The sequence below is a fragment of the Gouania willdenowi genome, chromosome 4, assembly GCF_900634775.1.
Source record: "Gouania willdenowi chromosome 4, fGouWil2.1, whole genome shotgun sequence".
NCBI classification, from domain to species: Eukaryota; Metazoa; Chordata; class Actinopteri; order Blenniiformes; family Gobiesocidae; genus Gouania; species Gouania willdenowi.
This window is the reverse complement of record NC_041047.1, coordinates 20,154,414-20,179,981: the sequence shown is the minus strand read 5'-3', so window position 1 is coordinate 20,179,981 and position 25,568 is coordinate 20,154,414. Positions and strand designations below refer to the sequence as shown.

The following is a 25,568-nucleotide window of genomic DNA, read 5'->3' as shown; positions in this document are numbered from 1 at the left end:
AGAAGGAGATGCACTTTTATTTATTATTGGAAACACAATAACACTTTTTAACATGTTTTAGTAATGAGTCAGATAGACACTTTGTGTGTGTGTGTGTGTGTGTGTGTGTGTGTGTGTGTGTGTGTCCTGTCTCTTCCGTGTCTTGTACTCTGTTGGCAGGGAAATATTTAACATCCCACAATCCCTGTGTGAGCCGCTGTTGAAAATAGAGGCTTTAGTGGTTTCCTCTGTAGCAGTGATTCAAAATGTACCGTATATACAAATACAGCATGTTTTCACTATGTTACTCATGATCATTCACACTTTAAAGGCCTGGAATATATGCATATCCCCCATTAATAACTGTACAATAGGTCCAAATATAAGGGCACCCTCAATTGTTATGAAAGGTTGTGATTAAATGTGCAGGGCTTATTATTGACATACATCTAACATAACTGAGTCATATTTCATAAAGATCAGTCAATTATCAACCAAGATATGCAATGATTGATTTTTTTTTAACTGATCAATAATCATTGCATTGATCTGGATCCCCTCCAAAGTTGAATGGAATCTTCCATGGCCTAAGGTCTATCTTATATGTTAAGCACTTTAGATGTAATCCTGCTAAAAGACAAACAAATGAATAAAATGCCTGTGAAAATTAGACCTCCCTGGCAAAGGTAAAAACATTAGAGGATGTGTACGACTTCTATGGACATTCTCAGTCACCCAATAACAGGAGTTCTACACTTTTAAATTAACTTGGTTGTCTAGTTTTGAGGTAGTTTGTCCTCGTATAATCCATAACTAAAACAGCATTTTATCTGTAATCGTAATTCTGGGAACCAAAGCCTGCTTTACTCCTCCTTTGAATACATCACATTTCTCATCCAAGAGGCTCTCTGAGTTCTATCACATCTAATGTGCTGCATACTTCTATCACCCCTGAACTTATAACATTTGGCTGACCATCAAAGTCTGACATTTATAGCAGCTTTAAGCCTTTAACATGTGTATTGTTATTTATGCTTTGCTGTTTTGTTGTACGGAGGGCCTGTATAAATCACCAAATAAAGCTGACACAGGAATGTCTGATACATCCTTAAAAGAGGGGTTTTTATATCGTATTTGACAGAAATAAAAAAAATCTCTGCAAAGCTGCAATGGTGGATCCACAGTGAAGCTTTGCATGGGTTAGAAACACAACACAAAATAGACCCTAAAAGACCAAATCACACATTGTTAAAAAATAAATGCTCTGCACAAAATGTACTATGGAGGCAGAATACAAAAAATATTCAGAAACATGAGTCATGATGTGGGACTTGTGTCAGGCTTATTATGGCAGGTTACATCCAAAAAGGCTTTGTCAAAGATCCTGTGGTCGAACAAATCATGACATTAAACAAGTTATTCTTTGGCTTCTGCAAACACACAGGATAAAATGAAGTATTCAGAGAACAAGGCAATGTGTGTGTGTGTGTGTGTGTGTGTGTGCTCATGTGTGTGTATTGGGGGGTGGGTTTGACTGTTGAAGAATGTGACCCGAGAAGTCAGGTTGGAATCTCAGCTGCAAAAACATACCTTCTACATGACCACAGGTCTGCTGGTGAGCCAGATACATTTTGCGCATAACTCTGCAGTGATTAAAATATCTCCTGTCAAGGTGTACGGACCCAAAGACACATGGGAATTTTTTCTCTACAAAAGCAGGGAATGGTGGAAAAAATGCCGGGGAATGTCTTGGAGTTTGGTGGGGGTGAGAAGCTGGAGATGTTTGGATGGTATGGCCTCCTGGAGTTGACGGAGTGCTTCACTCACAAACACTGGACACGATGTCTGAGAGCAGATGAAGCCTACTGTACCTGAGAGGGATTTGTGAGAGATGACATGCAGGGGGTAAATACTTGAAATAATTCTATAAAGTAGGTAAACAGAGGCTCAGGAAACAGTCACGATGCTATGTGGAGAGAATTTTACTGAGACACGCATGCTATAGGCTTTGAATAGTGTCTGTGCTGAAAAAAATAAACAGTTTACATTTTACATTTCTCATGCTGAGGACAAGCTACTAACATAAGGATATATTAATACTGCTATGCATTTGATAGGCATTAACACATTTAACATATGTGCTGACTCCTCCCTGTCAGTAGGTGGCAGTAGGCAGAAAAATAAAGTGACAAATGTAGGGGCCATAAAGACTTCTAATAATAGCAATATTTGAATATTGAGATTTTTTAGAATGACAAGTTTAAGTGTTTCATAATTCATGTGTTTTATATTAGTTTAAAATGCATAATTTAGGGATGTGCTTACTTGTTAAAAATGTTTTTATATTTGCTGACTGTGTTATGACGTCACTCCTAATTCTTTACGGTGATTAGATGCACTGTAACTTACGTCAATGATATTTTGTTAAGCCAAATATGTGATGGAAGCAACACAGTTTTTTGACCGCGCTTCAGACATTGTAACTTTCTTCTATTTTTGCAAGTCAAAAGTTTAAAGACTAGGGATGTAACGATTCACTCAACTCCCGATACGATTCGATTCACGATACTGGGTTCACGATACGATTCTCTCACGATTTATTTTACAAAATGGGACTGTAGACAAATTTTTTTTTTTTGGGGAAAAAAACTAGAAAATACTGTATTATTTTCCTTTTATTTTTCATTGTCAAAAGAATTCCTTGATAAACTATTCAAAACAATGCAATTTAGCTAAAAATAAATCTTCAATGAAATAAATAAAAGAATAATACAAATGAAAATGAAGCCTATTAATTTAAATTCTGGTTCTATAATAAACAATGCAAAACTGCATAATAGTTATTTTTCTTTTAAAAGTGCAACTGAAAATGTATTTTGTGCCTTAACAATTGGACTTCAAAAAAAAAAAAAAAAAAACCGTGATTACACTGATTTACGTCATATTTGTTTGGACCAGCAGAGGGCGCTGGTAACACAGTGGTCGGTTGGCATGCAGATATCTTGCAGTGAAGAAGAGAAGCTATGCTAGCAGACAGAGCTAATAGAAAAACGTGACTTTTACAGATATTCAAGTAATATTACAGATATTCCTTCGGTGCTAAAGGGGTAATGAATCATTTATTAACATATTTAAGAGTAGAAGGCAGCCAGAAAGAAAGTATTAGCAGACTCCGCCCGCCGCCTACACTTGTGGATAGCGCCCTCTGCTGGTTAAAAAAAGTACTGCGATTCAATTTTCAGAAAATCGATATCAACCGTGATACCTATGAATCGATTTTTAACTGCCTTACGATTAATCGTTACATCCCTATTAAAGACAGAAGGAGGTTGTCATGTCTTGTTGCTCGTGTCTGAGACGTGGTGTTAAAGATTCGGTTTACACGGTGTCTTACCAGGGAACTCCGGGGAACTCCCGCTAACACGGGCTGTATTATAAAGTGCTACACAAATGTTCATTGTTGGTGTGTTGATAATGTCATGGACATCGTAGACATTGCATACGTAGACGCCCCATTGCCTGTGCGCAATGTTGTGTTGGGGTTACCTGAGGTAATAATGCTTGTAAAGCAACAGAGATAAGAGGCACTCAACAATCTCAAATTAGAATTATTCACTGAATTTATGGCAGTTTCGAAAAGTTAGATTTTTTAAAATCTTCATATCACAACGACACTGAATCCTCTGATCTTGAATAAAAAATGCCATTTTTTTTATCTTCAAATACAAAATTTACTTGTTCTCTTCTGAAACAAGTTTGGATAAACTACGGCCAGGTCCGCGGAACGTCTCCGCACTGATTAGCACGTACCATGTTCCCGAGAATTCAGTCAAATGACTTGGTTCCATCGAGTAAAACGAGCATTAATGGAGGAGTAGTCATTTAAAAAATGGGGGCCCACTGGCGCCCCCGTGGCACATACGAAGTAATGGGCCCCATTCATATATTGGTATCATTCAGTACCACCAACTGTCGCAATATTTGACTCACAAGTAAATGAGAAAACGACTTTATTGGAAATTGACGAAAATTGGGGGTTCAAATTAAATGAACTTTGAAACAATGTATCACACGACTATGTTCCTATAAATAAGGAAATTACCGGAAATAGGGAGTGGGCCCCCAGGTCCATTTTAAAAAAAGTGCTGGAGTATTCACACCATACTGCATCCCGATCTAACTAGAACTAACGGAGTAGTAGTCATTTTAAAAATAGGGCCCCCGTGACATGTATGGGGTAATGGGCCCCATTTATATATTGGTATGTCTCAATGATTCAGTACCACCAACCGTCGTAATATTTGACTCGCAAATAAATGAGAAATTGACTTTCATTTTTTTTCGAAAATTGGGCTCCGAGCGTCGATGCGTACACATCCATAGATTATACCTACCAAATTTCAGCCCAATCTGTTTAAGAATAACAGAGGAGTAGAGATTTTAACTAGTGTACACAACAACAAGAAGAACAAGAACAAAGTGAGTGGCGTTTTGAGTCCGGTAGCCCAGCCTAAAAACACAGAAATAGATGGCGTTTCAATCAATTGAGCACAACTAGATCCCGTGGAATCACCTTTCACAGGTAGGAATAATGCGGAGTGATCAGGTTCTTCTAGTGTAAAATCAATATAGACAGGAAGAACAAGGCTGCTCTGGATGGAAGCAATCATGATGTATGGCTGTTTTAGGGTTTCCGTAGCTCTGCGTCGAGGTTCTAGCCTTAAAATTGATAGTTGACGTAAAGTATAGCAGCGCTTACTGGTGAAATAGTGAAACTAGTCATGACTCTAAATAAACATTTTCTTGGTTGTTCAGGTTGTCAGTCTGTCTTCCATGTCTGATGTTTGTAACAAACAACTTACGTTAATATATTTCGACCAATGGGTGATTTATGAGCATTTTAATAGGTAATTTATCCATAGACATAATGCACATAATGCAGCATGTAGCTCCGGAGCAAAATGGCGCCACTTAAGCACATTGGCTCCATTCAACAGCATCGGTCAATGAGTTGTCAATGATGTCTATAATGTCCATAATGGACACAAACTGCACTAGCTGTACTGTAATCATTTCACCTGTTTACATTTCTGCTGATGTAGTTTCATGCAGCTTATGGAAAAATCCTCTGAAAAATGAACTGAATCTGATTGATGTCATGTGGGTCCCAGCTGTCGAACATGCTAAACCAGTGGTTCCCAACCCTTTTTCGGGTTGTGACCCCATTTTGATTACACAAATGTCCAGCGACCCCAGAGACGTTTTTTGTTAACCAATTACTAGACATTTCAGGCAACCCCATTTTAATTACAGGTGACCCCACAAAGGGTCTCGACCCCAAGAATGAAAAACTGTGCTGGTGACATGCTGTATCAGTAATAATGTTTATATTGCAATTTTGGCCTGTAGTTAGCTTTCAAAAGCAATGCAGGGCAGCAGTGTAACACAAACACCATTAGTGTAGATGCAGAATATACTGTAGTCATTATCATATTCCTTTGTTCAGCACATCCATCCATCCATCCATCCAAACGACATCCATCCATCCATCCATCCATCCACCTCCTCTTCTGCTGAATCAAATAGCAATTACATGGGAATCAGCTCCTTTGGTTAAGCTCATCACCCTCCGTCATGTTGCTTCATAATGACAATACAGACATAGAAACCAATCCGTCTTCCGTCCTCATCATTAGGCAAGCGAAGGCAACTCATTTTTCACTTTGTCTTCTTTGAGGTTCAAATACAAAGCAGGCACGATTTTCTTTTCCTTTTTTAGCTGCTCTAAATGTTCTAACAGATTTTTCCATTCTGTGTGAAACAGTTTAGCAGTAAAGCAAATTTTTCCAGCATAGTTTCGCAAGTAAAAATTCAACATCAAAGACTTTCTCTCTACAAGTATTTCTTCATCGTGATAAAGCAGAGCATTTGTGCCATCCACTCTCCTCAGCTATTCACTTCATGTTCTGGATGGGAGAACACTCCGCATTTTCTTTTGTCATGAGTTTTCCCTAACGGAATGTCTTTATTGACTGTGGAAACAAAACGATGTCCAATCCATCGGCGTTTGATTGTATTTTATTAAAAAGGAGTACTGCGTGTTCCCCTGTGCCAGTGAGGCATTCCTCAGCAGGGAGTTGACTGGTGCTCCTCTAGAACCAAACATGTGTGCTTCCCACAGCTCGGTTTCATTACCCCCGAAACACTAAACCCAGAAAATCTACTTAAACACACTCAAGAATTTATTTTGAAAATCCCCACTACAAAAACTCAAGGGGTCTCGCTGGAGCCGAGGGTGTGAAACTGAAGCCTTTGGATGTGTTTAACAAATGCTGCCAGGAAGAACAACACACATCCCAGGCTTTCAGAGATTCAGATACATTACTAATGCAAACTCAAAGCGCTGTGTGATTTTTCTTAGTGTCACTGTGTTGAGCAAGAAGGCTGACCTTCAACATTTCACCACTGACTTAAATTGCACTTTTGGTATGTCAAAAATGTGCATCTGCAGCAGCAAAATGGAGTATTATTAAAAACGTGATAACATGACACTGATCCTTTCACCACTTTTCAAGACACTCGCTGGTGGTGAAAAAGAGAAAATAAATGAATATACCGTGCACGTTGTGCATAACTGACCACATTCGGCCACCTGTCAATCGTTTTCTTTGTCTCGACCGAACAACCAAAACAATGTGGGCAGAACTAACGTTACATGTAACCACCAAGAATTCAGACTACACGGAGAATTTGGCAAGTCTGTGGTGTCATTGGGGTATTCATCCCTCTTCTGTTCCTATTAATCCTGCATTCCCTTCATACACAGGTCATTACCCTTAAAACTATCAAACACATGCATATTTTTAGACCAAGTGAGGAAAAAAATGGTACCCATTAAACATGTGTGAAACTGAGTTGCTTTTACTGGCACTTATACTTGTCATTTTACGTGAACATTTTAAAATAAGTGAAGTCATTTCTACACCCAACCGTTACTGAGTAAATTATTGTTTTATTTTTGTTTTAAATGATCATCGTACATTGTGAAACTACAAAAAATGAAGGCAGTGGCTATCCGTACGGGGTACGCAGCACCCATATTTGGCCAGTTTAGGTCATGTGATAGGTCAGTCATTGGTCAGTTTAGGTTGCGTGACTAAGACTAAACCTAACTCTAACCCTAACCCTAAAAATTGTTGCGATATTGGGTTATAACCTAACCCTAAACCTAATCCTAAAACGCTACGAACGTGTACACCGGGGGTTGTCCGTACGACAACTGTACAAATAGACACTTTCAAAAATGAAAGTACAAGACAATAATCAAATGCATCACATCATAACCGACCAACCAGATTAAACATAAAGCACGGCGCCAAAACAGCATTGAATGAAGGTTGTTTTCATAAATGTGGCTCTAATTAGAGCCTGAGAATTTATTTAAATTTTGAATTAAATTTATTGGTGTTATTTTATTTAAAACAAAAAAAATTAAAGAAAAGTACATTTTGACAAACTTTTTATTTTATACAGATGCCTTCATGGAAAATAAATTAATTTCAAATTGGGCAAGATTTGGTCTCTTCCTTTTTAGGTTTATTTATGAGATGTTAACTGTATACATGAGAACCGTGGCAAAATGTATTACAAAAATAAATATGGTGGTTGAAATTAACTAGTTTTACTTTGAGTGCTATTGAACTGAGCTACTTTTTACTTGTACTTAAGTATTTTTTGTACTTGTACTTAGTACAATTTTAATAAAGTAACAGTACTTCTACTTGAGTAGTATATATCAGTATTCTTTACACCTGTGATTAAATTACATCAAGATTTTAGTCGACTAAATCTATTGCAGATACAGTCGACTAAAATACACAGCACAACAGTTTATGCATTCTTTTAAAGATTCAGTTACCATTGATCAACCTGATATGAGATAGTATTAATGTTTGTAAAATTAACTACATACAGATTTGATGTGAACAATGCATAAAACCACATGAATTCTGATTGGATTTCATCCCATGAGACAAAATTTTAGTTTTGTTTTTATTAGTCGAAGATAATATAAAAATGTTTCGATGTAGTTTTTGTTAATGTGGTTTTTTTTTTTTATTAGTTTCATAGTCTAGTTACTGTCTATTTAAACAGGAATTTTAATGTTTGGAAGCAGTGTTGAGGACTGATCTGTGACAGAAGTGAACCATGTATGTCACGTGTGTCAAACTCAAGGCCCGGGGGCCAAAACCGGCACTTTAGAGCATCCAATTTGGCCCGTAGGAGAAAGATTGTTTAAACATCTCTCCATTTTTATAAAATCCTTCTATTTTTCTTAAAATTATTCCACAAAAACATCCCCAAACTAAACACAAATTAGTCATAAAATTAAAGAAGTTTAAAAGAGAACATCCTGCAGGGACTTATATCTGTCATTTATTGCTTGAATAATATTTGTGCCTCACATACTTTATTATTTAAATGTCATTTATATGTAGAAGTGCAAACTAGGGCACATTGATGTTGAAATTTCTCTTTTTTTCCATGGAAATTCTGCAGCTCACTTAAAATCAACAGTATTTGGCCTCTGAACTAAAACGAGTTCGACTCCCCCGATGGAGATTGAAGGAAGGTGCAATCTTTAATAAATAAATACAAGCAGATTAATATATATTCTTTAAATAATCACTGTGTAGGACACTGAGTGGACAAATATGCACATGTAAACAAGGAAAACACCTTCATTTGAAATAAGAGTAACTAAAGCCCTGGAAAAAGATGTGAATAAATAACATTTGCATCATTTACTACCATTATAGGACATCACATTGTGTGGTGTCAAACATAAAACTTAAATGTATTACAATTTTATTTAGGACAGTATATTTTTGATTGGTGCATGCCACTCACACCTCCAGCAGAAGAACAGAATTTACCAGCATGCTTTGCTTTAGGCGTCTGTTAATGTGATTATGTAACAATAAACCTGTTAAAATAAATCACTTAGAACTATTTATCCTACCTCTATGAAAACAACCACAAGAACATCATCGCACCAACGTCCAGTAGGAAATGAGTGTGGTCAAAGACGGTACGCTGGACAGCTCTGATGTGTCATGATTAGAAATAAGTGGATTGTTGAAACTAGATTTAACCTTTACTGTGAGGGTGGCCCGTGTGTGAATGTGAGGTTTTATCACTTGCACATCCAAACTAAGTTGTTACCTGGTAACATCTGCAGTTTGTTTCTGTACTCACTGCCACAGCTGCAGGTAAATCGTAAATTATAATAAACTGAACTCAAGGTCGACCGATATGGGATTGTAAAAGATGCAGATAACGATTTATTTATTTCTTTTTTTTTATTTCAGCCGATGGCCAATATCTAAAGCCGATATACTTTTTTTTCTACAGCACATCGATTATGAAAGACAATTGAAACACTCATGTTATAAATGTATATATTAGAAATTAAATTAAATACACCAATGGAACTCAACATTTATTGAACTTTAAATATACCCGTACACAACCATGTAAATCAAATATCTTTATTCTATTATTGATATAATAGGATAAGGATATTTGATCAGGCACCATTATATTATATCCTATTATATTGGCTTTTTATTTGTAAGCCTATTGGCTTCTACCTCTCCCATGCACATGCTATTACTTTTCTTTTTGTATATTCATACATCCAAATTGATGTTTATGTTCTTTTTTTTGCTTTAATGACTGCTCTAAAATGCCAAATAACAAAAATTGATGGCAATATTGAAAAAAGTCCATATATCGGCCCGATCCCTAGTCTAAACTGATCCACTCATTATTATTATTTCCTGCTGTGGGAAACTCCTCATCGCTCCACCGGACACACTGTTTAGTCTGTAGACAAAAATGACTTTGTCTCCAAGTGATTATTTATTCAGAGGTGAACCAGGTCAGGAGACTCAACACGGCTGCTTGTGAACGTATGGTGAACCATCAGCTTCATTTTTTTAAGACGGCTGTCCGTGACGTTCATGATGAAAAATGTGAACATTGTTTTGAACGTGATCCTGTTTGTCACGGTCGGATCAATGCTGACAAACTGAGAAGGATGGAGTGTTGCAGTGGTTTCATGACATCAAGACCTTTTCTAAAATGTACATTTATTTCATTTTACAGGTATATTTGACATTTATTTACATCAACTGTACACTCACTGCGTTTTTTAAAAGTTTGTATGAAAAACTGAAAAGTTAAACTGTATAAAACTTATAAAGATTCCATTTAGAAGTTTACGTGAAAGAGTAGCCATAATGAAGCCCTGATGGAATAATCCTGGTAGCGCAGCAGTTCAGTTCAGTGATTGGTCTCCTCAAGCAGGGATTCATTAATCCAGAGTACCTGCGGAAAAACAGAGAGACTCAATTATGTTCAATTTTAAAACAAAAAGTCCTTGAATAAAAAAAAAAAAAAACTTAAGTAAATCATGCAAATAAGAGCTAAATATTAACTCAAAACAAGGAGAAACTACGGCAACGGAAACAAGTGTTTATCAAACACTGATACTGGTTCTTATCCTCTTACCTTCAAGAAATGCAAACTCATCAATGGCCTCGATTGCATTGTCTGTGGAGGGAAGAATAAAAATGTATTAGGTTAAAACTTATTAGCATAATCAAAGTGAGTTACATCTAATCAGCGCCGTCTCTGTGGGGGGAAAACCTCCAGCTGAAAATGTGTCAAATTAAAGAAATAGTTGGCAAAACAAACGAGCCAACAAAACACACACAACACAAACTTCCACTTCGAGCCTTTCACAATAAAATTCCTGGATGTATAATTTAGAGTAAATTAATCAACAGCCATGTCTGTGTGTGTGTATATATATATATATATATATATATATATATATATATATATATATATATATATATATATCCTTTATGCTCTAGCTATCCTTTATTTATCCCTCATCCTTTATATTTATCATTATTATTATTATTGTTGCTGGGTTGTTCTTTGTTTTTCGTTTCATGCACCAACTACCACTACCAAGACAAATTCCTTGTTCTGTCCTTAAAACTGTACTTAAAACTTTGTTTTTTTTTTTAACTTGTATTTGTTTTCATTTAAAAAAAAAATTTTTTAAATAAATAAAATGAAAACCTTTTGTTAAACATATTTCTTAGCCAAGAAACTTTGCCAAGACATTTCATTGTTTTCGGACCTTCTATTAAAATGTTGAATGATCGCACTCTTACCTAAATCTTTCCTTTGCAACGTTTTCCTCTTCCCTTGTTGAGCGTATATTAGGGAGTCTTTAGCGATCATCTCAACAAACAACTCCTAAAAAAAGAGACACAGAATCCAAAAACAGATCCTTAATACAAACACTTGGAGCAATGCCGAAAAAACAGTAAGAAAGCCATTCAATTCTGACCCAGATAACAAAATAATAATCATTTTGCCATCAAAACCCTGGTCTCAGTGTTGTTTTATAGAAGGAAACCAATGTTGAGGATCAGTTTCAGTCACTGACAGGTTTTTTCAGAAAAAGCCTTTTTTTTCAGCCTTTTTGTCAGAAACTGGCAATTTGTGTGAAACTTGCCTCTATTCAACTGCTGTTTACGGAAGAACGAAACGAACGTCAGTCTGCCCCAGGGCAGCTGTGGCTACAACAGTAGCTTACCACCACTAAGTGTGGAGTGAAAGAATACTCCCTTAATTCTATAAAGTGACTTTGAGTGTCCAAAAAAGCGCTATATGAAATTGATGCATTATTATTATTATTATTATTATTATTATTAAGCTTTAAAAAAAATAAAAAATTAAATTCTGATCAAAGTAGACTAATCTTTTAGAATCTGGTTTCAGATTGTCATAGTACAAATTATTCTGTGGGTCTTTTAAAAATCAGACACAATGTTGTAAAATGGCTGGCAGTGAATGAGTTAAGTAAAGCTACATTTTATATATGTGTAAAACAGAAAGAAAAAAAAATCACTTAACAAAACCAACATTTTTTTTTATTATTTTCTTAAATATATTTTTTTTATTTATTATATGCCTATTTTGTAGAAAAAAATGCACTACATGGGGTGTTGTCTATATATATATATAATTTAATAAAAAAATAAACGAGGCTTCAAAGCAGCGAAAATCAATCGATTTTTTTTTTTTTTTTTTAATAATCAGAATTACTTTATTTATTTATCCCAGGAGAAAATAACTTACGTCACAAAGGCTCAAGAAATATTACAAATAAAAATCCAGTAAGCAGGCTGAGGTCTGACGTCATAGACTGTTTTTTTGATGATGCTCACATCACTACAGTACACACAGTATGAGATCTACTCTTTAAGGTCCTACCGTGGCTTTAGCGATGATAAACACTGACTCCTGGCTGGCCAGCGCTACGTCTGGGTCGGTCTTCATGAGAGCTTTGATGCGGGAAAGCGGCAGCTTGGAGATCCGGTTGTGGCTCCCTCCGGTCCCGGCCTGGCCTCCGGGCTGCAGAGCTCCATCCTCCGGCCCGCGGCTCTCCTCCTCCCCAGCGGCCCGCTCTGACTCCTGCTCGGTCGCCACCACAGGCGCTGCTACAGCGGCGGCCATTCTCCTGGTTTCTATTCAAACCTCTGATAATAAACAGGATTTATCTGGTGTTACATTAGCAACATGTCGCACATCAACACCAGCGCGCCAACATGTGCTTCCGGTCGGTCAGCGCACGCCCCGCCAACAAATCCTCGCAACTGATTGGATGATTGATAAACACGGCATTCCTATTGGTCAGAGTGAAACGTCACTCAAATTAAGACCCTGTCTACATGACAGACAGGGGTTTTAGCAGAATAGACAGCAGTATTACACATTAAATATATTTATTATTTTAATATAATTATTAATGTAGAAAGTAATTATTTTATAGGCTATTCATTAGTTATTAGTTGGTTATTATGTGCCAGATTATAATGTAATAACCTGTAAAACCACAAGATGGAGATAAAACATCAAAACCATCCAGAAGGACAAATTGTTGGAGTGGAAACGTTGAACTTATATTTACAAAGACTACCAGAGGTGGCAAAAGTATTACTCAAGTAAAAGTATAGATACTTGAACAAAAATGACTGATAAAAGTAAAAGTATTAAAGTTGCTCCTTTACTTGAGTAAAAGTAAAAAAATAAAAATAAAAAAAATAAATAAATACTTGCTACTGAATGTAAAACAAATGTCCCTTTAAGAATATGACAGGGTTTTTAAACCACCAAATTCCATATCTTTTTTATTTATTTATTTTTTAAAGAACTTGCAGAATACTGGTACATGGAAGCAAGGTAAATGTGTTACCTTTGATCACCTGGAGAATTTAGTACTCATAATAAATACAATTTGTAAATAAAATGTGTCAAGAAAAAACAAAAAGTACAAATGCTCAAGAAAACCCAGAGCAGCTTTGGTAAATATCCTCCAGCTTTGTGGTTGTTGGTTTGCGTCTTTATACGCTGTGACGTCATCTTCGAGGGTCTTAAAATTAACATGCTCAAAAGTGTAAAAGTGGCAAAAAAAAATTTTTTTTTTTAAATACAGTAAACACTCAAGTAAAGTACAGATACCACAAAAACTACTTAAGTACAGTAACAGAGTATTTGTACTACAATATATTGATACTGTCAGATTATGGTCACTGAGTTTAGGAGCTAAGGTTCAGTATTGGTAAAATGTTAGCTTATATGTATATACTTAGTAGTTAATTTAGGATGACTTTTTTGAGGGGACGTAGTGTTAGTTTGTAAATGCTTTGATACACAGCTTCACTGAGGGGGTCGACAGAGGTCACAGGAGATAACGCTATGAAATACCACAGGCCCTGAAAATGACCATCATCCTGCCAGTTAATCATTTAGAGGAAGACCAACCAACAGGAGACGAGTAGCCCTAGCCCACCCCACACCCCTGGACTCAGAAGTGTGGATGGAAACACTATAAAACAAGATGGAGTCAGAGCAGAGAATCTGGAGCTTTACATGTATCGGGTTATTGATTATGTTAATAAATCCAGTCAACGAGGTGATGAAAGAAAGAAACTGACTGTTGTTTAGGTCATTTGAAGCACTAGCTGAAAAATACGGATGCGATTTTATGCGATTTTTTTATCAGTAATGTGCCCACAATGAGAAGTATCTGGGGCAGCACAGATGGACAAATGTGTCGGATCCCCTAGAGATGGCAGCAATGCATCAGGTTTTATAGATACAAGCCATACTACCTTACATGTGAGTGAGCGAGTGAGTGACCGTGTGAGGTGTGAGGGGTTATGGAATAAAGGTTAGGGGTTAGGTGTTAGGAGTTAGGGAATAGGGGTTAGGGTTAAGGTTTAGGACCCCTTTATTCTCGAATTAGCCATTTAGTCTAATCTCATTTGGATTAAAATCCTCACGGTGCCAAAAAAATATGTTCACAATTGAAAAAATACAATTAACAATACAATTTTTGTACAGTTAAAACAATATCTAATAATTTTACGAGTTAATGGATTTGAAGGGCTACAAAAAAATTACTCGAATTTGATAACACATGATCATGTCGGCCAACACATGCTAAAATGCTCATTTCTTGCAACATATCAAGCATGCATGTTGGCAGTTAAATACATCTTCCCCCACATAAATACAATCTGTATTTTTTTCCAGAACAATCTTTTTGTTAGTTATCTTACCAGGGACTTAAAACTTAAGGTTAGCCACAGGTGCAAGGAGGTGAAGTAGGAAGCTGGTAGGGTTATTTGAACAATGTGATTTATGTTTAGTTTGTTCTATTTTATCATAATTTTATTTGAAGTTCATGTCATTAATCATCAATACCCTCTGTCAGAAATAACAATTCATTATTTTCATTTTTATTTTAAAGCTATAGGGAGCCATTGCAAAAGAGTCAAAGAGCCACATGGAGCTCTAGAGCCGCAGGTTGCAGATCCCTGGTTTAGGGGTGAGGTGTTAGATTACAGCCTGTGTAGTAAAGCACCAAAGTTGTTCAAATATCGCAGAGCCATAGTTGTCATGAGCTACTTACAGACTACAAAGGACAGGTCGGAAAGTCATAGATTGATTCACATGCACAAGCGAACCGTTCGAACTTAGAATGTATATATGTATATGTATATGTATATATATATATGTATATATATGTATATATGCATGTATGAATGTCAGAAATTTAGCTCGTTATCACGGGAAAACAGACCAAATACAAATATTAATACCTGAAAATCAATCAATCAATTAACGTTTATTGTCATTTTCATTCAAAAAAAGAACGACAACAAAATTTTGTTGGAGCATACAACAGTATATGGTATGTTGTAAGTATTACCTCGTTATCATAGGAAATACAAATATTAATACCTGAAAATTATCTTGTTATCTCAGTGAAACAAACCAAAAAAATATGACTGCATGGCCGCTTAGGGCATCCGTAAATATTAATCCATTAATGTGTTATTAATATATTTGTTTTAACTGATAGAAAAGTGAATGCATTTCATACAATGAAATGAAATCAACAAAAAGAAATGATGCAGTGGGAAGAAAAGCAAACATACAGTCGTGCCCTTTCTTCTGTTCTCCAATAAGAAACCATATCTACTGTAAATCATCCACCATCACACATTGATAAGATATTAAAGTTACATTTACAGACAAAGGTTATTTTATTTCAAGGAAAAACAGATCAATTATACAGTTTTGTTTCACGTCGCACCCAAAGATCATTTTTTAGCACAATAATGGTCAATAGTGCAACTTTATATTTGAATGCTTGATTTGTTTGTAATTGAACTTTTTTTAAAAAATTATTATTGGATTATAGTGTTATTCAATGTTCTGCAGTGTTTGCAGCTTTAACATGGAGTCAGTGTGTCCCTAGGGAAAGGAAAAGCCTACTAATACTGTGTTAATAGGATTTAGAGGAGCTGTACAGTCGACTTCTGAGAGGGACCGACATGAAGGAGCCACATCTAGCAGGTAAAATCCTCAAACTCTTCCCTCTATATCAATAATATTGGGTTTCAGACTCTCTCTATTTATAATATGATGTGATCATTGTTTTTAGTTTTTAGTTCTTTGTTTTTTGCCTTGACAAAAACTTTGTGTTGAAAACCTTTGGCATTACCTGTGATTGTTTTTATTATACAGTTTAAACATGTAATCTATACACATCAAATAACTTATTTTAAGAATAATTTTATAATGTTTTATATCTTACGTATAAGAACAGTTTTCACATTTACTTTATTTATTTTCAATTAGCAAACTTAGATTATTGATACTTTAGTGTGTTTTTTCTGTATTTAATTTATTCTAAATAAATCTGATATCATGTGTTAATTAACATTGGATTTGGTTAATGTTGGATAAACCTATAAATAATTACGAGGCGCTAAAGGCAGTGTTTGGCCAATGCTACCAAGGCACATTCATGTAAATCATTGTTTTTTTTTTTAATCTCAAGTACACATTTCTTTAATTCTACGTTCCACGAGTTGACTTATCCTTCAGTAGTAAACTATAAAAAGATCCCTAAGACTTCAGAAGAAGCAGGTAATCTGGCCATTTCCATGAGGATTAAAGCACACATTGAGCTAAATTTAACACCAGTCTACATGGAAGTGTTGTGGCCTTATATGACTGTGGTTTTACACAAGTTCAACATCAACCTTTCAAAGCAACAGTTCATTTATAATTACACTGTAACTTTTATAACCCACGCGTGCACATAATATATCACAGACGTAATAGTTTATACTTTATTGGACACTGAGTGATGAACACATTTACTGTTCAACATTTGACTCCAATTAATATTTGTTCTTATGGAATGCTGAGATTTTGATCAACGGCGTTGGCCAAAACAGAAGAAGCACCGCTAATGATGAAGTAAAGCACGCATCATTGCTTTGAAGGGAAAAAGTCCAAATATAGTCATTTAAAACATGCAGTTCCATATGAAGCTCATTGGTACAATTTTCCAGAGCAGATTGAAATAGAAAAGGCCATTTTTTTTTTCTGATTAACAACAATTAAAACAAGCGTAATGAAAGTGATTGGATCTTGTCCAGGTTTTTAGCAAAAACAGAAGCTTGAACATTGCTGAAGGGGTCGGGTTTGTTTCATTAAAGAGAAATCTTTAAGATATTTCATAGAAAAACAAAATTCAAAAGCCTTTTTGTATCTCTTTGAAAAACAAAATCAAATTTACAGTGATTAGGACATACTTTAAATCTTAAATCCACACACTAAGTTAATCATGATATTAATCTATCTCCAACCTCTGCATGATTCTAATCAATTATTAACAATAACTATGATCTTAAAGGATACATTCATATCTTTAAGATCAAATGGGATCTCTTCTACAAGCCAGGCTCCACATAGAGTCCAATCTCTGTATTTGTGATAGATCTTGCCTTCTTGCTCCATTTCCTTTGTTCTCTTCACTTGAAACCTGTTATGCTCAAATGCTGTATTCTGAATTTCTTAAAGCCATCAAAACACGCTTGTTTCCAAAGCCGAAGAAGAGCGCAAAACCTAGAGATGACACACCAAAGGTTGAAAAACCAGCCAAGCCTCAGATCCCTGCAGTGACACAGGCTTTTCCTAAGGTGACTGAGATGGAGAGGATGAAGCAATCTCCCTTTGAGAGAGTCGTCTATGACATGGCGCACGATGAAAAGGTCGTCAGTGAGCTGATGGTTGGGAAAAGGGTCGGGTTCTACGAGCTGCGTGGAGAAATCGGGCAAGGGAACTTCTCTACGGTCAAACTGGGAGTCCATGCTCTGACAAATGGTCAGGAACACACACAGTTTGGGAGGTTTTCATTGTTTTTTGTTGCTGTTTGAAAAACCAACATATACATTTTTTTTCTGATGGTTAGTATTTGTGTATGAGAACATGGTTAAAGAGTACTAATATATCCTACTCAAGTAGAAGTACTGTTACTTGATTGAATTTGTAGTCAAGTTCAAGTACAAGTAAATCATACATAAAATACCCAAGTACAAGTAAAAAGTTGCTCCATTAAATAGTACTCAAGGTAACAGTTACTAGTTACTTTCACCTCACACGTTTAGTTTTGGTGATAAATCTTGCCACGGTTTCCTTGCATACAGTAAATATTTCATGTATAAAAAATGTAGAGACCAAATCTTGATTTATTTTCCACAAATATATGTATGAAATAAAAGGTTTGTCAAAATGTACAATTATCTTTTAAATAAAATAACAATTAATTCAATTTGAAATAAAACATATCTCAGTCTCTAAGTATAGCTACATTTATGAGCTCTAAAACTGAGAAAATAACCTCCATTTAATGCTGTTTTGGCGCGGTACATTACGTTTAATCTGATTGGTCGGCTATGGTGTGATGCATTTGATTGTTGTTGATAGTTATTTAGTTTTTAGTAGATTCACAATGTACGTTGATCATTTTAAAACTAAAAATAATAATTTACTCAGTAACGGTTGAGTGTAGAAATGTCCTGAATTACTTAAGTACAAATAAAATGACTGATTTAGAAATATACTCAAAAAAGTACAAGTACCCATAAAAGCAACTCAATGACAGTAACGTTGTAATATGTTACTTTCACCTCAAAAGTTCACGAATGAATCAGGAAGTCTTTGTTCCAATGCATCAGATTAGCAGATGGTGGAAATGTATTCTGTACATTTGCTACAGTGCATCAGTATTTTCTGTAAATCCATCTCTAAATGTTTTCCTATCATTTATTTTCCTTCTTCCTTCACCTTATCTGACTCACAACTTTCCCCCTCTTTCCTTCCCAGAGAGAGTAGCTGTTAAAATTGTGGACAAGCTGCGCCTGGACAAGAAGAGCAAGCCTTTGACCTCTACAGAGATCAGCTGCATGGAGAAGCTGAGTCACCCCAACATAGTGCGTCTGTACGAGGTGATTGAGACCAGCAGGAGGCTGTATCTGGTGATGGAGTATGGAAGTGGAGGAGACCTGTTTACTAGGATCACTACGAGGGGAAAGCTCCATGACGTGGAAACCAAGCTGGTGTTTGCACAAATCCTCTCTGCCATCCAACACATGGTGAGTCTCAGTAAGGGCTGGGCTCAATTGCATTTTTCTGTTACAATTACATTTTCAATTATCCATGTTCTATTACAATTCAATTATGATTACAGTGACCAGCGTTTTTTTTTCCTTTCCCAATTACAATTAAATTACAATTAATTTTTCATCCTCAAAAAGTCAATTACAATTATGTTCTCAATGACCAAAGTTCAATTACAATTAATCGCAATTACTAATAAAAGTTCCTCTTGTGATAGCTTTCTGTTAGCATCTTTTATGATAACATGTCATAAACCAGCTGTAAAATACACTAAAAACCAATATCTATCATCTCATTTCTTTCCTATCTATTGGTCACATTGTTAGACTTCCTTATTAATGAAAATATAGGTTTTAATATTTACGGTGTGGGCGTCTGAGCCTTTTGTCTGTCGGTAAAATGTGGTAAGGCTTGATATGAAACATTATATTATAATAATTAACTACAAATGTGTAGAACTGTACATAGAACTGTAATATGGTTCCCCAGTTTAGCATTAAATTATAAATGACAATTGTTGTAGTATTTTCATGGTAATTTCAATTACAAAGTCAATTATCTAAACTCAATTACAATTGAATTAGGATTGCGGCAGCAAATGACTTTTGAAATTCCAATTATAATTACGCCATAATTGTAATTAATTATCAATTACGCGATTATAATCATAATTGTAACCCTGGTCACAGCAGGAGTCGCTGCCCTGTGTCCGAAACAAACTGAGCTTGTCATCCAAAGCTGTCCTAGATACTGTATATATCCCTGTTAAATTACAGTAACCAGCTTCCAGTGATAATCTCTTATTTTACAGTACATCTACTGTAATGTATCACAACAATATATTACTGTAAAAGAAATGTTTTAAAGAAATGTAGCTTTACAGTGTAACAGTGTTTTGTTTTATTGCATTATGCTGTTATTTTATTGTGCCTACTGTAATATCCAAACATAGTTTATTGGTGTAAAATTAATTTAGGTACTGCAAAATGTGAGCTTTACAGTTCAACGCTGCTAAAACGTAATGATTTAAACATTTTGTTTATCAAAATCAAACAAGAGACGGCCTTACAGTCAGCTTTTATTAACTATTGTCTTTACAAATAAATTCAACCATTTACATTCTGTAAAAACACTATAAAATGTTGAACAGGTTTTAAATTTGCATTTCTCATTGAGAACTTTAAAGACCACAAAAACCACATACATATCTCTTTTCCATTGTGTACTATATATTTCTTGACGTTCAATCCGCTCCTGGTAAAACTTGCCTCTTCCTGTGATATTTCAGCACAACAGCAACATCGTCCACAGAGACCTCAAGGCAGAGAACGTCTTCTACACCACCACTTACTCCATCAAGGTTGGAGACTTTGGCTTTGGTGCTGAGAGCGCTCCCACTGACCTCCTCACCAACTTCTGTGGCTCCCCTCCTTACGTTGCTCCTGAAATCTTTAAAGACCAAGGTTACTGTGGGCGTCATTCAGACATCTGGGCGTTGGGTATACTCCTCTACTTCACAGTGACGGCGACTTTACCATTTCACGGCGACAGCCTGGGGAAGTTGAAGCGCTGCATCCTTCAGGGAGCCTTCAGTATCCCTGCGTTTGTGCCCGATTCATGTCAGATGGTGATCAAGAGCATGCTGAGGCCTGTTCCTGCTGACCGCTCCTCCCTCACACAGGTCATCAACAGCACATGGATGAGAGGGACCGATATCCCACAGCCATTCACCCTGTTGCCACTGTGTCCTGCACACTTTGTTCAGGGGAGCCAGACGTTGTCACAGGAGGAGAGAAAGGTGAAAGACCTGCTTTCAGAGCTGGGAGTCATCGCCATTCATCTCCAAAGTAACCCCTGCTTTGACTCTAGGAGCCCCCTGACAGGGACTTACAGGATCCTCCTCCATCAGGTACAGAAGAGGAATTCAGTGGATGATGCAGGTTATTCTTTACTTAATCCTCAGGATAACTCCAGTTCTTACAAGACGTCAGCAGCGTCTGTAGACAGATACAACCCCTCGGCTGTCTGTGCCATTCTGTAAGGACAATGACTGGCCGTCACTGTGGGATGTTGAGCAAGTCCCTTAACCCCGAACTGCTCCCCAGGCGCCGCAAAATGGCTGCCCACTGCTCCTCAGGGATGGGTTAAATGCAGAGGACGAATTCCATTAATGTACTAACAGTACATGGCCAATTAAAGGCGAAAGCCCCGATTTAATCTTAATCTTAATCTACACCTCACATGCATCAGAAAAGTCCATATTCTGGACAGAATCAAACATATTTAGGGATTCTGGGTATTTTCACCCCGAGGACATTTACGGAACACGTACATGACAAAATCTAAATATTGTTAGTATCCTAATACAATATATTGTCTTCATGAAGTCTATTGGGCCCGTATTTGACCAGATATGGTGCATATCAAAAAAATTCCGGATATGCATCAGAAAAGTCCGTAAAACCGGATATTTTCGATTCTTGCCCTTTTCTCGGTGTCACTCAGCTGGACTGACTCTGACTCTGAGTCCACATCTGCTCATAAAGTTGGAACAAAGTCATTTATTTTGCTTTTTCGTTTAATTTGAAGAAGTGAAAATATTTAACAATCAATCTCTATAGATTAATACCCAAGTAATAATCCCATAAACCCAAATATAGAATCATGGTATGACTTGCTTAGCAGCAAACCTTTTACATTTGCTGTTTGAGTGCTCTGTGTGCCTTAAAGCCAATGACTGGATTCAGAAATATCGTGTCCAGCTGCCTTCAAACGTTTTCCCACAAATTTGTGAAAAATTTTCTACAAGACGAGAAGATTGTTGAATTGCTCATTAGCTCAGGTCTACAGAGTCACTGTAGGAGAAAACCAGTTGGCTGCGAACATGGATGGCAGGGTTGGGGTCAGTTATAATTGTAATCACATAATTGATAATTAACTACAATTATGGCGTAATTGTAATTTGAAAAATATTTTCCTGTCACAATTGTAATTAAATTGTTGTTGAGTTTAGATCATTGTTGACTTTGTAATTGTAATTGCCATGAAAACTCTATAAAAATGGTCAATTATAATTTACCGCAAAACTGGGGAACCAAGTTACAGTTCTATGTACAGTTCAAATTATTCAAATATGTTTCATATCAAGCTTTCCCACATTTTATCATTAAAAAAGAAATTAAAAAATGAAATCAAGGGGTTTACTGACACAAAAAAGCTTAGATGCCCACACCAAAAAAATAAAACCTATATTTTCATTGATTAAAAATCCTAACAAGGTAACCAATAGATATAAATAAATATATATAGATATTTGTTTTTATTGTATTTTACAGTTGATTTAGGAGCCGTTATCATAAGAGATGCTAACAGAAAGCTAACACAGGAAGAAGGTTAACTTTTATTAGGTTATTATTTATTGAGATCCATTGTTGTCTCCCCTCCACCCTCGACACCCACCAATTTGCATATCGGACTAATAGATCTACAGAGGATGCCATCGCCATAGCCCTCCATTCTGCACTCAGCCACCTGGAACACCAGCAGAGCTATGTGAGGATGCTCTTTGTGGACTATAGCTCAGCATTTAACACGATCATCCCAGACATTTTGATCACCAAGCTGAACACCCTGGGCCTCCCCCCTCTCACATGTGCCTGGATAAGAGACTTTCTGACCAACCGGCCCCAGACTGTGAGACTTGGACCCCACCTCTCCTCCACCCGCACACTGAGTACTGGCTCTCCACAGGGCTGCGTGCTGAGTCCCCTCCTGTACTGTCTCTACACCTACGACTGCAGGCCAACCCATGAGAGCAACATCACTGTGAAATTTGCTGATGACACCACAGTGGTTGGTCTGATCTCAAGGGGGGACGAGTCAGCCTACAGAGAGGAGGTCCTGAAGCTGACAGCGTGGTGCTCTGCCAACAACCTGCAGCTTAACATCACAAAGACCAAGGAGTTTGTCGTGGACTTCCGGAGGCACAGAGCAGACCCTGCCCCCCTCTACATCAACGGTGAGTGTGTGGAAAGGGTCCACACCTTCAGGTTCCTCGGTGTCCTCATCTCTGCGGACCTCTCCTGGTCAAACAACATCTCTGCGGTTACCAAGAAGGCCCAACAGAGACTACATTTCCTGAGAGTCCTCAGGAAGCACAACCTGGACTCAAAACTGCTGCTGACCTTTTACCGCTCGACCATCGAGAGCCTGCTCACGTACTGCATAACTGTATGGTACGGGAGCTGCACTGAGGCAGATAGGAGGAGGCTTCAGAGGGTAATAAAAATGGCTCAAAGGATTATTGGCTGCCCTCTCCCCTCCCTGACGGACATCTACACCTCACGCTGCCTCAACAGAGCACATAGCATCATCAAGGACAGTTCACACCCTGGTTTCCACATGTTCAACCTGTTGCCCTCTGGTAGGCGCTACAGATGTATCAAAGCTAGAACAAACAGACTCAAGAACAGTTTCTTTCCGAAAAGCATAACCACTCTGAACTCTCATATGCACTAAATCTACAATACCATTCACTGTTATGCAATATTATTATCTGACGGGTGCAATATACTGGGCAATGTGCAATAGTTCTATGCAATACGCTGGCACAGTATTATGTTAATACTGATGAGTGTATGTGAACTTTTTTTAAAATCTATTTATATTGTATATACATTGTTTATTCTTATGTTTGTATTTTTATGGGGAGCTCTATCTCATTACATGTTATGTAATGACAATAAAAGGCTATTCTATTCTATTCTATTCTATTCTATTGTAATTGAACTTTAGTAATTGAGAACGAAATTGTAATTAACTTTCTGAGGATAAAAAAATTATTGTAATTGAATTGTATTTGGAAAAATTGCGGCTCACTGTAATCCTAGTTTAATTGTGATTGGACATGGGTAATTGAAAACGTAACTGTAATTGAAAAATGTAATTGACCCATACCCTAATCGATGGAGAAGCTTCAGGAAAATTACAAATTAGAAACCTATCATTAGATCATTTATTCACGATATGTTTTATGAATTGATGGGATGTACGGTAATAGATTGGATCTACCTGTTCATGGTAATGTTATGCTGACCCGCCTGATATGAAAGAGCAAGTAAAGCAGCTAAACTGTTTACCTGTGTCTTCAATCATTACATCACTGACAGTAAGCCGACTGACGCATGACATTCATCAATCACTGGATGTTATTAGCATCTTTCAATCCCACTTAGTCAGCACTTTAATCTGCTGAGCTAATCCCAGCCTATGGATAATCCTACAGATGCAGAAACCGAGACCACGACGGTGCAAACTTAAAAATAGCAACATAAAGACGTAGGAGTTCCGATGTTGATCACATTGGTCACAATGTAAAAACAAACAGTGGGTTGAATTAGCTTCTTTTGAACACATTGGGTGGTTTCTACGCCATCACCGGACATGGTAGATTAAACAAAATGTTTGTATGTCTTAGGAAGATAAATATTTAACAAGACTATTTCGACTGATCACCACTGCATACTTTCACCAATGATTGAGGCAAATTACAATAAAATGTTACGTTATTGAGGCTATTTCCTGTTTAGAACGCGTTACGATCACATGATAACTTTATATTTTTCCGTGAACATACACATTTAACTGTTTACAGAGATGTATAAAATGAGATTAAAGCATGTCTTGTTTACCTAATAACTTTGTTTGGCCGTTTGTGATTTTGGTCTCTCTTCAACCCCTTCTGGTAAAACGTGATTGTGAAATTGGAAAACTCCGTGTTTGTTTGTTTTTAGTTTAGTATGTGACACTTCAATTAATCAGAACCAGCTTTGCCTCACATAAAGGCCCCTCAGTTTGCTTGGTTATGTAACATTACCCTGAAGCGGTGCACAGTCTATGAACATCATGATTTTCCTGTGGTTGGCATTTTAATGCCAATCCCATCAACCTGTGCAGGCATCTGCAGGTTTCTGATCAGAGCCTAAGACTAATGAAGTAATGTAGCTTGTTCACACAGGACAGTGAACACATTGTTGTGAAGCCAAGATGTCTCAACTTGTTGTTTACTTAACAGTTAAAGTGTTGTCCCGCTTCATAGCACAGATGAAAAAAATCTTCTTTATACTTCCGCAAGATAAGTTGTTTGAACTCTGTAAGTCAGTGCAAGTGTTTGTTTGAACAAATAGTCTCCAATCTCAAGAGCAGAGACTGCCGTTTGTAGCTGAATCACAATTTCAGTTTATTAATTGTCTGAAATTTTAACATTGAAGCTAAACAAATAATCGTGTCATTTTCCATCCCAATAAACTGCTTTGTACAACAGTGTGAAATAAATCCACCTCACAGAGGCCTCCGCAGTGTGATAGACGAGGAGTTATTTTCCACATACAGGAGCTTCAAAGAAAAAAGTCTCAAAGTAATGAATTAATCCTGAGGACAAGGAGATGGTAGTGAGTGGG

At 36.7% G+C, this 25,568-nt stretch overlaps 2 protein-coding genes across 2 annotated transcripts; one reads left to right on the top strand and one right to left on the bottom strand.

Moving 5' to 3' along the window:
* Window positions 1–10,116: 10,116 nt before the first annotated feature.
* pole4 (polymerase (DNA-directed), epsilon 4, accessory subunit) lies at window positions 10,117–12,697 on the bottom strand. Its single transcript, XM_028445048.1, has 4 exons — window positions 12,340–12,697; window positions 11,232–11,316; window positions 10,555–10,596; window positions 10,117–10,371 (listed from the first exon to the last, which is right to left on the bottom strand). The coding sequence occupies exons 1-4, from the start codon at window positions 12,580–12,582 to the stop codon at window positions 10,358–10,360; spliced, it is 384 nt and encodes a 127-aa protein (XP_028300849.1). The 5' UTR covers window positions 12,583–12,697; the 3' UTR covers window positions 10,117–10,357.
* A 3,223-nt stretch (window positions 12,698–15,920) lies between these two features.
* On the top strand, window positions 15,921–21,242 carry LOC114462311 (serine/threonine-protein kinase NIM1). The gene is made up of 4 exons (XM_028445046.1): window positions 15,921–15,993; window positions 17,512–17,814; window positions 18,817–19,085; window positions 20,399–21,242. Exons 1-4 carry the CDS (start codon window positions 15,972–15,974, stop codon window positions 21,149–21,151), a joined length of 1,347 nt encoding a protein of 448 aa, XP_028300847.1. The 5' UTR covers window positions 15,921–15,971; the 3' UTR covers window positions 21,152–21,242.
* Window positions 21,243–25,568: the final 4,326 nt, after the last annotated feature.

What these genes read in the sequence shown, in the direction of transcription:
- LOC114462311 (XM_028445046.1), top strand. Translation starts at nt 15,972, where the DNA reads ATGAAGGAGCCACATCTAGCAG. An exon ending in GAAGGAGCCACATCTAGCAG is followed by an intron (nt 15,994 to 17,511) that starts GTAAAATCCTCA and finishes AATTTCTTAAAG; the next exon opens with CCATCAAAACACGCTTGTTT. An exon ending in AGTCCATGCTCTGACAAATG is followed by an intron (nt 17,815 to 18,816) that starts GTCAGGAACACA and finishes TTTCCTTCCCAG; the next exon opens with AGAGAGTAGCTGTTAAAATT.
- pole4 (XM_028445048.1), bottom strand. Translation starts at nt 12,582, where the DNA reads ATGGCCGCCGCTGTAGCAGCGCCTGTGGTGGCGACCGAGCAGGAGTCA. An exon ending in TTATCATCGCTAAAGCCACG is followed by an intron (nt 11,317 to 12,339) that starts GTAGGACCTTAA and finishes CTCTTTTTTTAG; the next exon opens with GAGTTGTTTGTTGAGATGAT. An exon ending in GTTGCAAAGGAAAGATTTAG is followed by an intron (nt 10,597 to 11,231) that starts GTAAGAGTGCGA and finishes TTCCCTCCACAG; the next exon opens with ACAATGCAATCGAGGCCATT.